The sequence below is a fragment of the Squalius cephalus genome (assembly GCF_949319135.1).
Source record: "Squalius cephalus genome assembly, chromosome: 2".
Taxonomy (NCBI): domain Eukaryota; kingdom Metazoa; phylum Chordata; class Actinopteri; order Cypriniformes; family Leuciscidae; genus Squalius; species Squalius cephalus.
In genome coordinates this window covers 34,264,218-34,277,375 of record NC_137123.1, presented here as the reverse complement: position 1 = coordinate 34,277,375, position 13,158 = coordinate 34,264,218, and the positions used below count along the sequence as shown (strand labels likewise).

General features: G+C 36.3%; 1 protein-coding gene across 1 annotated transcript in view; it reads left to right on the top strand.

The window, feature by feature from the left end:
• The first annotated feature begins 1,046 nt into the window (after positions 1 to 1,046).
• pcca (propionyl-CoA carboxylase subunit alpha) overlaps positions 1,047 to 13,158 on the top strand; it is a 47,814-nt gene continuing 35,702 nt past the window's right edge. The window contains exons 1-6 of the mRNA XM_079853716.1: positions 1,047 to 1,160; positions 2,015 to 2,086; positions 5,087 to 5,134; positions 5,362 to 5,430; positions 8,894 to 9,007; positions 9,245 to 9,298. Of these exons, the coding sequence (XP_079709842.1) occupies positions 1,107 to 1,160; positions 2,015 to 2,086; positions 5,087 to 5,134; positions 5,362 to 5,430; positions 8,894 to 9,007; positions 9,245 to 9,298 (411 nt within the window). The 5' untranslated portion in view covers positions 1,047 to 1,106. The remainder of the gene's footprint in view (positions 1,161 to 2,014; positions 2,087 to 5,086; positions 5,135 to 5,361; positions 5,431 to 8,893; positions 9,008 to 9,244; positions 9,299 to 13,158) is intronic.

Here is a 13,158-nt window from a genome sequence, read left to right as displayed (position 1 = left end):
CTATTATTTTTCTACTAATTTTTTTCATTTGTCCCTTAACAGGGTGGACATAGGCTAAGGTTGACCACATTAAATGTGAAATATATAATTGGGTAAAAATAGAAAATAGGATCTTACTCACGTTCCCAAGCTGTTTTCCCTCCAAAGAAGTGATGACAGCTATATGATATCATTTGATTTTTCCAACTTTCATTTAAAGGGAAAAATAACAGAGTGGACAATAAATGGAGGGACCAGCTAAAAACCTTGATTATAATTGCTAAAATAAATGTAATAATTGAAAAGAATGTATACTTTTTTATAAAAATCACCTAGTCTATTGTAAGTGTTGCAATTATCATGAAATTGGAATACACTGGGATCTTATGGAAAATGGTGATATATGGTGGTCCAAAATGCTGTAAAATGTCTCAAATTCGTATTATTTTTCAATCAACTTCAATGTGCTTAGAATTCAAATTGTGTTATTTATGATTTAGCCTACAGGTGTAAAATTTATATTGTTCAACATTTTAGGGCAGTAAGTTCGTGATCTTTGCTGGGGACACAAAAGGCTCCCAATCCCAGGAATGATGGAAGTGGAAATTAGAGGTAGGCTACAAGGTTATTTTCATAATCCTTTGCAAGTTTTCTAGATGTATATGTAGCAAGGCTAATTTAAGAGAAGTGTTTCGCAAAAGTACAAAACAAGGAAATAATTAATAAGGATAATTGTAGCAACCTGTTGGATAATTGTATCTGCTGAGTAAAACATTGACACAAATTTAAAACAATCGAACTATCAAAAAAAAAAAAAAAAAAAAACTTTAATAATTGACATGCACCTATTTTAATGAAATATTAACTAATGCATATATATTTATTAATGCATAGTCATACATTAGTATACAATATACTAAGTTTAGATTAGCCTCCAAGGTCACGGTTTTCATCAGCAACCTGTCTGCCAACTTCTTCCAGTTGTTGTCTCACCCCCTCCTCGGAACACACATTTCGGTTTCTGACACATCCGAGAACATCTGATTGGACGAGAGGGCAAACACCCCCAAATTCTGTATGTGACGTCGTAAGTGCGCGCCGCTCTGCTCTCAGCAGCTCTGACTATCATGGCGGCTTACAGAAGCGCTGCAGGCTTTCAAAGAGTTTTGCATGCTGTTAAGGTGAGCGTTTGTTGTCAAAAATCGCTGCGTGTAGGAGAACAATTCATATAACGAATCTGATTATTTGTCTGATTTATGTTTAAAGCATTGCAACGTTATCTGACTAAGAGCTCATGCTTGTCTTAGAGATCAGCAAGAAAAGTTCACTTGACTTGTCTTGACACACGGATAGTTTCATTGATTGGTAACTGAAATTTATTTATGAAACATCACTTTCTCCTTATAATAATATGGTGTGTACTTCATTGGTGTCGTTGCAGAAAGAAACAACCAAATGTCTTTATCACTGATGACTGTGAACTCATGTCAATGTCAAAATGATTTCATGAAGTGTTTTCGCTTGCTGATTCACCTGTGCCTAATGTATATGGGGACTCTGGGCATTTAAACACGCCTTTGCAACAGACATGTAATGAATATTTGACTAAAAGATTATTTTTTCGCTCACTAATGATAACTTTAAAAGAAGCTTAGGCCTATATGTTTGATTGCATATATTTCCAGTTTAATCAATGACAGTCAAGGCAGAATATGAATCATATTCACAGTTTCAAACTGTGAATCACAAACCTTGTTTCTCTCACTGTGAGGCATCTTCTACTTGTAGGAAGTTTATAAGTTTCGTTCAGACTTATGGATAATATTTAAACAATTTACGGCTAAAAGACCAAACATGAAACATGACTTAGCAATTCTAAATTAAAACTGAAGATATGCTTCAGTGACATGTTTTTTTTTTGCAATATGTATTTGTATTTGATATTTGTCATCAAAGGTTTGAGCATTGGGTTTGGGCAACTCTAGAATAAATGTATTCCATTCATTGCTGACAGCACCGTCTCTCCGTCTTTTAGCATGTCTGTCTTAAGCAGAGGTGCGGTGTTATAATCTGCCGATACTCTACGGTGAATGACCCAAATGAGAAGGTAAGTCAGATAAAATAAGTGTTTTGTATTCATGGATGCTTCTCATTTCTTTAATTGTGCATCCTTGTTTCCTTTCCTCCGTCCTTGCGTGTGCACACTGTGCTGTTTTCACTCTCTTATACAATTGTTGCTTGTCAGACTGCCAGTCTGATAGATTGCCAGTCAAACACAGAAGGTGCACGAGTCACGTCGGCCTTTTGTCAATTGATATGTTGTTGATGACAGAATGGAGGAGTGAGGGAACCATATCTATACGTAGATATAGTAGCAGCGATCTAAGTTGGTCCATGAAACACTCGAGAGCAAGTTGACTGTGCATCTGCAACCTAGTTATTCACATGTATGAATATTTATATCTGTAATAAACTTTAGAAGATAATTTGGTTAGACTTTAATTGAAGGAGTCTATGTTAAAGTTAAATTATACATTTAAGTAGTGAGCAATATAAATCTACTATATGTACTTATAGGCTGAAGGTTAGGATTTGGTTTAGGGTTAGTTGCATGTCATTATGCATAATTTATAGTTATTACAAGAGTAACTACATGTAACAGGGGCACTGTAAAATAAACTGTCAAAGTCCCCCTGTAGTCAATAATTTTATCCCTTAAAGCTTATCTTTGATCACCAAAATGACACATTTAAAAAAAAAAATGCCTTAAATTAGCTTGAATGCAACTACACCCTTGCTTCATTTAGTATACGCAGAACCATGAATATGCTAATTAGCCCCGCCTCCACTCACAGGTCACCCATTCACTCGGCCAACTTACTGAGGTAAACGCTGCAGAATGGTATCGCTCTTTACAACCTCGGACACGTAACGGTAATTAATGTGATTAGCCTTTTGCTTGACTACGTTATCAAACAGCTAATAATGTGTTGCTCATGTTACACAAACCATGTTCCCGTTCGCCATCTTAGACTGCCTTCTAACAATCATCAGAAACGCTTTGAACAACTCAGAACGTCAGTGGAGAAAGGCATATAGTTCATTATAACAACGTAATATAGGCTACATCATATACATAATTCACCTGCTATATTGATAAAAGTACCTGATTTTTTACGTCAACAGAAAAATATACCAGGATAACCTGGCGTCTCTCGAGACTCTCCTGCTTCAGAGCATAGTAATGAAATGCTAAAGCCCGCCGAGTTGACGTGATTGGTTACAAGGTAGTTTGTGACGTCAGAAACACTGTCGATTTCAAACCGTGTTTTTGAGACTGTCTTTGGTTCACTGCAGTTTTAAGGATGTACACATGGTTTGTCTTAAAGATATAAACAACATTAAACCTTGATTTTTACCACAGGGGGACTTTAAACCCCTAATTTTCACAGGATTTATTAATGTTAGATATTTCTGCTTATGTAAATATAAATGAATATTGATTATTGGATGTAAATGATTATTGATTATCAACTCTTGCAAATGTTATTCATCTTTAGAGAAGCCTACTATAGATATCTTTGGTTGTTACATGGAGTGGTTTTTCATCTCATTTGTTGTCATGGTTTTATGTTGTCCTCCTTTGGTTGGTATAGTTTTTCATATTTCATTAACTGAAGTAATGTTCATAAAAAAAATTACTAAAATCATTTATCTTATTTTTTTACCTTTATAATACTCATACTGACAACCACCTTAAAGGGATAGTTCACACAAAAATGAAAATTCTGTCAGTAATTACTCACCCTCATGTTGTTCCAACCCCGTAAGACTTTTGTTCATCTTCTAAACACAAATGAAGATATTTTTGATGAAATCTGAGAGCTGGATCACTCCTCCATAGACTTCTTGGCAATTTCATTCTGCCGGTCCAGAAAAGTTAGTAAAGACATCATTAAATTAGTCCAAGTGACTACAGTGGCTCAACCTTAAGTTTATCAAGCAACAAGAATACTTTTTGTGCACAAAAATAACGACATTATTCAACTATAAATTTTCTTCTGTGTGGGCTTCTGATGTGAGTTCACGAGAGCGCCACCATGCATGCGCGAGAACTAGAAAGAAAGTTTCGCCATATAGAGTGAGGGAACTTACCGTTAACCAACTAACAGGTTTTAACCATAGCATTTTTACGTCTTTTCCCATTAAAATCATCTTCAAAATCAGAATTTTGTGACATTTTCAATGAAAATTCATTGATTTATTAGTGAGAGTGATGAGTAGCATCTGAAAAGTTGACCTTTCCAAGATGACGGACGTGTTTGGAACAGTCAAATGAAGTATCTACGTATAAATATCCATGGAGGAAACTAAGATGTATCAGTTATTTTGAGAAACACCCCATGTACAAGGGTCAAAATTCTCTTTGCATCACCTTTACACTCCCAAAATCCTATTGCATCCATGTAGCTTTGACGTGCTATTCTCAAACAATCAACTTTTGCCTGGAGGTTGTTTGTTTATGTGTGTTGTGTGTTGGGGAATTGGGGGTGTCGCAATATGAGCAAATGGGGAAATATGCTTTGAGTTTAGGTACGTGTTCTTGGGAGACACGTTGCCCAAGGCTCATCTTGACACATGGTTTATTGGCCGACACTTCCTTCAGTCTTTCCATAAATTGTTTACATGTGGCAGACTACATTAGCGAAGCCTCAGGCTTTGATGTTTAAGGCCCACTAACATCCACCTTAACACTCATCTAGATCTCCCTATTAGAACTTGTGAATGTTCATTGCACTACATGGAATAGATAACTGTAATTTAATATTTACGGTCTGGACATGGCTAAAGTAGTTTTTGGACCTGTTGTACCTGTTTAATTATGTGTTTTTTTTTCAGTTCTGCACTTAGAACTTGCTCTCAAAGATTTGTATCTCTTCTCTTTACTTTCTTGTCATCTAAAAAGCAGTGTGTGTTGTGTTGAACAGCTTTCACTTACAGCTAAATGAGCTTTAGTCAGCATTAGAGCACACACACACACTGTGGACAAATCAAGTGTTGACAAAACAAATGTCTTAATCGCCCTGTTCCCTTTTCCTTTCCACAGACCTTTGATAAAATCCTCATTGCAAACAGAGGCGAGATCGCCTGCAGGGTAAGCGAGTGCGTGTGTTCTTCACCAGGAAGGTTCTTTTCAGTGTGTTTATGGCAAAACATTACATTTGTCTTTAGGCCATTTTCATTTTTTATCAGGGTGAAGTTCTACATGTGTTGTTTACTTGAAGTTACATGAACTTCCAATGCAGTTTTATTATTATGAAATATAAACATATATATTTTTGTACTGTCAAATGTCTTAATTCTTTTGTTTTCCATTCATAGGTGATTAAAACTTGTAAGAAGATGGGCATCAAGACAGTGGCAGTTCACAGTGATGTTGACTCTAGTGCGGTGAGAAAAAGTAATATTTAAAAGTACCCTAAATATGGACACTAGCTTGTTTCCATCCACCTATTTTTATGCTCATTTTTGATTATCGCTTAAAAAATCACTGGATGGAAACGCCAAGATGCGCATAAATTCTAAATATGTGCACAAAAAAACTCATGTGCTCAATTGAGGCAGATCAACTTTTTATCCAATAAGAAGACATGCGCATAAACTACGATTGAAACACATTTACAGAATAAATCCTTCAATGCGCAAAAAAAACCTCACATGACTTTCTCAATAGAGGATGTGATTGGATAACTGGACTAACCAGTGGACTAATTTCATTGCACAGCAAATGTTGGTTTGATCATTCTGGAATGCCTGAGCCAAAGTCTGTCATTAAAATGATTTGGATTAATTCCCTCCCAGAAGCATCTCGCATGATTGCATTCCCAAACACCAGGCGTCAGAACACAAGGTAACCTGACAGCGGTAATTGCGTTTCGTCTGCGCGGTCTGAGACGCTGATGTAGGAAAAAGAGCCACAGTGGCTTCTCCGGTTGCAGCAACTTCCACTTTTAATACAGATATTTTGCACCAATTTCCCAGGAAGTGACGAATTTGTTCTGTTGAACACATGGATTGGAAACTGCGCTTCATTCACAAATGTTTTATATGATATTCCAATTTTGTGCAAAAGTTAAATTCGCAACTTTGGATGGAAACTTGGCTAAATACAGTGAAGCTTAAAAGTCTGACAATACATTTAAAATTTGAGATGCAAATTAAATTTTTGCTTAAAATCTAGATTCTAGACTCATTAATGTGTTTTATTGAAAGGGAAAAAGAAACACCATTATGTGATTTATGTAAAACATCATTGTCTATTAAGCATACTTTACAGGACTACCCTGCTTTTAATAGCACTATGCAAATTTTTTTTTCTTCCAGAATTCTTTAATCGGTATTTTAAAACATTCTCACTAGGAAGCGTTTCAGAATTTCTTTCTCAGGAGTTTATTTATTGTTTGTCATTTGATTAAAAACTATTCTCCTCTTGTAAATGACCTTTGGTTCTGGAATGGCATAAAAAATTAAAAGCATTAAAACCAACTTTTGAAATCAAAATAATTCAATGATTTTTAAAAAGATATCTGCATACATACCCTCTCATGTTGCTATAAACCTGACCACCTTTCCTCTGTGGAGCACAAAGTAAGTTATTTGGAAGAATGTTGGTAACCAAACAGTTGGTGACCATTGTGTTTTATTGTATGGACAAAATAAAAAACGCAGACATTTCTCAAAATATCTTTGGAAAGACATGAGTATGAAGAAATGATGACAGAATTTTTAATGTTTGAGTAGACTATCACTTTAATTTTTCAATTCCTTGCTCAAATTCTTATCCTGATGGCATCATTTAATTAAAATTCTTTGTATTAAATTAGAAAAAATGTCATTTTCACTTTTGGGGTCTCTTTTGGACTCTACTATATATATATTTTTTTTTATAACTTTCACATATAAAAGAAGAGATTACTAATGTAACTGCCCATATATACAGTAGAGGAAGACTGTGAAGCATTTGAATTGAATAAATAGGTTTGCTAAAGCAGGTTAGTCATCTGGAGGCAGTCTGCTACTAATATCTAAATTACCCCACTAGACTTTTACAAGCATTGCAAGATAAACCAAAGCTTTTGCTCCTCTCACCTTTATCTTTTCATGGAGTGTAATCCTCTGTTCCCATGATTGATAGCTGTCAGTTTTCTCCCCCTCCTATTCCATATGCATGAGAGTTTGATAGAGGCAGTGTTTTAAACTCTGCTCGGTTCCCCTGCTGTGTTCTGTGCTGGATTGGGGGAATGATGGGGGGGGGGGGGGGGTTCTGGAGAGGTGGGGATCTTTTGCATTTGATTTGCATCCTCCAAAGAGCATCGAAATGAAGATGTTTAAACAGAGCAGTGGGGGATAATCTGGACTCTGTATGGGGGAACAAATTGACATTAGAAGTCCATATACTGACCCCAGGATTGATGTTTGAATATTTTACAAACACGTTCCTAATTTCTTTATTTCAACCTTTATTAGACTTTTCATTCTTTCTAATGTTAACACCAAGAAAGATAAATGAATTGATTTAGTAATTTGGTCTTGATATTAAAGTGTTTCATTAAAAGTAAAGGAACCCACAGGCTATCTCACATCCTCTCTGGTTAACGGGCTAGGTGCTGACAGAAAAAGAAGTTTATTGGGCTCCTGAAACAAATGGTGGGAAGCCGTCAAGTTTGGCGCTGCTTTAAAAGACTCAGACAGAATACCCATTAAACTCACTGGCATTGAAAACATGTCTAGAGATTTGTCTGTCCAAGACCGTTTTTTGGTAGTTTTTGTTTCATTTTAATTTAAGATCAATTTAGTAAACAAAAAGAATAATAACGTGCAATGAAATGATCAATTATTCAGTTAGCCATAAGATGATGAATGTCAGGGTTTGCAGTTAGAGTGTGCTGCTTCAGTCTTTTGGGCTCATTATAGTATCTTGCATCTCTGCTAGATCTTTGAGCGAGCTCCTCCACCTCTGTTTGCGTCACCCTCGTTAAATGTGAGGAAAAACAACTTTGCGTCTCCCTTTTTACACATGTGTGGAGAACATTAGCAGAGAAGCAGCAGTTGGCTAGCGTGCCTTTTCCAAACCTCCCCTGTTGATGCAGTTGTCAATATTAATGCTTCCCCATTGTGAGGTCTGTCACTCAGTCAGCTCACTGTCACAGTTGCTTCACACCGTGTGTGACGACATCTTGGCCACACAAACAATCTGTTTGTGCTTTCTGTGGGATGAACTCACTGGCATTAACAGCAATGCAAATTAGTGTTTAAAATGCTGAGTATTGGCTACAAAATCTGGGTATGACAAAAACAACTAATCAAACATCAGACTATGCAAAATCTGGTAAAAACACTCTGGTACTTCTCACACATTACAAAAAACCCCATGAGAGCATATGATTTTTAAAACTGTCTATAAACTGAATATTATAAACAGAATTGTAATGTTTTGTTTGTTTTTACATTTCAGCAATTTTACATTTAGCATTTTAACACAAATGGAAAAGCACTTATTTTTTTGCTATCCTGAATCTCAAACAGCAGAGCAAGGCACTAGCAACGACAAGATTGTAGATTCGTTTTCCAGCAAACTGAACATGCATGAACTGATTAAAATGTACACCTTCGGCAAACATTGTAATTTTGTACAAACATTCCACAATTTTGCATGCACATTTCACAACACATGAGACTGCCAACACTTTGCAGGCATGTTCATGGGCCTTAATGATGGAAAAAGTGAGAGAATTTCAAGAACAAGCATAGGTTACTAGTATTTCCAACAACTCAAAAACCGAAATGGGTTAAATTGACCTGCTTCATATTATGTGACTTTGCCGATTTTCCTGTGTGTTTTTTTTTCTTTTAGGTTCATGTGAAGATGGCTGACGAGGCTGTGTGTGTCGGTCCTGCCCCTACCAGCAAAAGTTACCTGAACATGGATGCTATCATGAATGCCGTCAAGCAGACTGGAGCTCAAGCTGTGAGTGTGTGTGTGTGTGTGTGTGTGTGAGGTAAAACACAGGGGACTTTAGCACAGTTGGAGCCTAATCCGTGTTGGTTTAAACAAGGTCATATATTATTAACATGGTGAACTGGTCAATGCTATTATCTATAAACATAACTGAATGATGCGATGGAGCTGTGAAATGTCACCTGTATAACACACATACTTTGGATGCGTAAATCATTTTCTAAAAGTTGTCTCTCTCTTTTGTAGGTTCACCCTGGCTATGGATTCTTGTCTGAAAATAAGGAGTTTGCCAGGAGACTTGTGAGTCTGCCTTTTTCCTGAAAAAAAGTGTTTAGTTAAAGAAAAGAGAAATGGATAGTTGAATATTTAAATGACTTTGTGTTGGAGTTGGGGGCAGAGAAGCCCCTCACTTATTGTTCTACGTCAGCCAGTGTCCCTCCCACACACACACACACAGTTTTTGTAATTAACAGCTCGGACCCCCCAGTAGTAATTTAATTAAAGGTGTGAGTTCTGAGGTGAGAAGATTATTTGCAACCCAAATAAAGGCAGAAAGGCCAAAAGGGTCATTTGATAAAGAGATTCAGTACCACATTCAGTTCCAGTTTCATTATTGCATTAAGGCCATTGCTCTGTTTCTTAGAATGTAGCCAGTGCTGATTGTTAAAAATGAGTGTACTTGCATTACTGTTCAAAAGTTTGGGGTTCAGTAAGTGTTTTCTAAGTTTTTTTTTTTGTTTTTTAAAGACTCTTATACTCTCCATGGCTGTATTTATTAAATTAAAAATACAGTAAAACACTACTCTTCTGAAATATTACGATTCAAAGTAACTTTTTCTATTTAAATATATTTTCAAATGTGTTGTCAAAAGCTGAATTTTCAGCATCATTACTTTTCAGCATACACTAGTCTTCAGTGTCACATGATCCTTCAGAAATCATTCTAATATTCTGATTTGGTGCTCAAGAAACATTTTTTTATTATTATAATACGTTACGTTGACATCATGTGCTGCTTAATATTTTTGTGTAAACAGCGGCATATTTGAAATGAACATTTTAACAATGTGAAAGTCTTTACAGTCCGTTTTAAGTTTTTTAACGCATCCTTTCTGAATAAAAGTATTTATTTCTTTTTAAAAAAAACCTTACCGACCACAAACTTTTGAACGGTAGTGGAGGTGGTTGATGTTCAAAATCCTAAAGGAATTATTAAGCCATGTGACTTACAAAATGTTTATGGATATCCTGATCATTTTTCCCATGCAAAACAATTGAATGGAGACTGGAGCTTCAAAAAAGGACACAAAAAGCACCATAAAATTGGTCCACATGACTTGTGAGCTTTTTAACAATGTGTTGAATTCAGCTTAGTTTTGCGATATTCTTCCCCTCCAGAGAGCTGTTAAAGGATAAATTCTCTGAATATATCAGTAATATATGTAAATGAACAATGTGAATTTTTCATATTCAAGATTAAATCATTCAGATTGGGTTTTGTGAACCAAATCAAAACTTTCCTCATGAACTCTTAAGGTGATGATACACAGGGCAACTCTTTGAGCAATGTTGCTGGGCAGTCTTGCCGAGCGATTGTTGCTTGGGCACTTTCCCATTGAAAATGGGCAATACGTTTCTGTCTGGATAATTTAGATCGGTTGTGGGCCCTGTGTCTCAACTGGTTGCTCGTTGATGACAACATTGCCCAGTAACATTGCTCAAAAAGTTGCCCTGTGTATCATCACCTTTAGCTTAGATGGATGATGAGATTTTTAGTGAATAATACATTTCAGACTGTTAGACTTTATGCAAAGCCTTTTTTAAGACTTTTATATATAAGACACAAGCCAAATGGGGTAATTTTATGGGTTTTTTTTTTTTGCATTGTTTTTGAAGTTTGAAAGCTCCAGCCCCCCTTTTTTTTTGGTAATAGCATGAAAAAGAACGAATATGTTATTCAAGAAAGATTTCTTTTGCATTCAACGAAAGTAAATTTAAAGAAAAATACAATTTGAAACAACATTGCGGTAAGTTAAGGTTGAATAGAATATAATTTTTGGGTGAACTATCCCTTTAACCCCTGTGTCCCAAAATAATTGAGCCAAGCGCTTCGCATGTGCCAACCTCCAACTGTGCCTCAGTGTTGCCATGGCAACTAAACTCAGAAGCTACCATCTTTTTTTAACCCTTCAATCGATTACGACTAAATAAGGACATGCTTCGTGTCATGGCAGGCCTCAAACACACTCAGAGAGTTCGCATGGGGCCGTCACTCTCTCTTTTTTTATCTAGATATTTTTGCTTTATTTTTTTTTTAGGATTCCAGATTTCTTCTGCCAGATTTCTTCTTTTTGACGAGTTTGCTGCATTGTAGAACAGAGAAAAGCGGAACAGACAGAATTTGAGAATAGAGATGAGGGAAGATGACACGCCTCTCTGTTTCTCTAACGTTACTTGCCTTCTGTTTCTTTTTTTTGTCCATAATAGTCAGTCCTGGTTATTTATTGTATCTGGTGCGTGTATCATCTGTGTTCTGTGTCTCTTACTCTCTTCTGCAGTGTAGTTTAAAACGCGAGTCTCTCCTGGCAGAGTTTCCGGCAGCTGTGTTGACGTGCTTGCAAGATCTCCTTTGATATAAATCACATTCAGGCAGGAGGGAAACACACACCGGGCGTCGTCACAGCAACGGCGGGCTCACGTTGATAGGTTGCCTAGAAGTAGTTGTAGATAAAAATTTTAGCTAAAAATCTTAAATAAATGAGCTTTTCTGGTGCAGTTTTAAGGGCTTTCGGCAGAACATCCTACTGTTAATCAACAGAGGCTGTTAAAAATTCATCAGCATGTCAAAATAAGTGTTAAATATTAAGCAGTAAGAGACCCAAATCAGCTCAGCTAAACCCAGATTTGTTTCATGTCTCTTCGAGGTTGTCGACAGCATTGGTGAAGAGGACACCTTTCAATTTGACTGTTATCCTGCAGTGAATAAATCATAAACCACTGGTTTTTAAATCTACAATGGGGGAAATCTGCCTAGCAACACAGAATGAATAGAAGCAGTTTTCTTTGAGGAATTCCTCTGTTTTGGGTTGTATCTCAGTCATTAGCAGGCAAGCAGAAATCATACAAATTCGAATGCATATACTCTACAAATCTACATTTCCCAGCCCGTATCCATTAATTGTGTGATGTTATTTCAAAAAAGTTCAAATGTGTCATTTCTGCGTCACTAGCAGCACCAAATGGAACTGACCCATGGGCTGGAATGAATCGGGACATTGCAAAACATTTTATCTGCTATTTTTATTTAAAGAACTTGTTAAATTATGCAGTTTTGAGGGAAATACTTTGCACAGTCAACCAAAGAGAAAGGAGAGAGGCTGCATCTGAATATTTGTACTTCCCTAATTTTTGTTAGGTGAAAAACAGTATGTGAAAAGAGCTGTATGTCCAAGTTCACAGTATTTGTAAATCAGTAGGCAAAAAGTACTTGGATGACCTGCTACTTCTGGCAAGATTCTGAGGTGTGGATCCAGTGAGGCCACGGCAGAGGATTTTTGGTATGGCAACTGACACTGTGGGTCACATGACAGTGACAACATGGCGCATGTCCAAATTTCTTTCATACTATATAGAACGTCATGAAGTACCTACTCTGAGATTTCAGATGCAGCTTGTGATGGTCTATTGTGATTTGAATAAAGGAATACCTCTGGTCACTCTCATTTCCTTGCCAATAGTTTCTGCAAAATTCAGTTTAAAACTATTCAAACAAACAAGATTTTAATTGAATTGCATAAAAGAGCAAAATGTTTCAGAATCAATTGCAACCATTAAAAAAAACAACAACAACTTTACTGCCTGTAACAGCATTGTCTTAAACAATGTTGTGAGTCTGGAATACCTTTTTGACTTGATTAATGGCAGGCGTTAGCGAAGTATTCAACTTCAGTCTGAAAAAGTTGAACCGTTTGAAACAGTGTTGTGGTCCTGTGTGGTGCTGTTGGTGATGCAGAAATTACACACTTAACCTTCAAATAGACAAAAAACACAATTTTATTTAAATTGATTGCTAATAATAGTACTTTAATCTCTGGTTAACCTGTTTTACCATGACTAATTACATTTTCCCCTAGAAAATCTGTGCAGAAAGCAGTCTGATT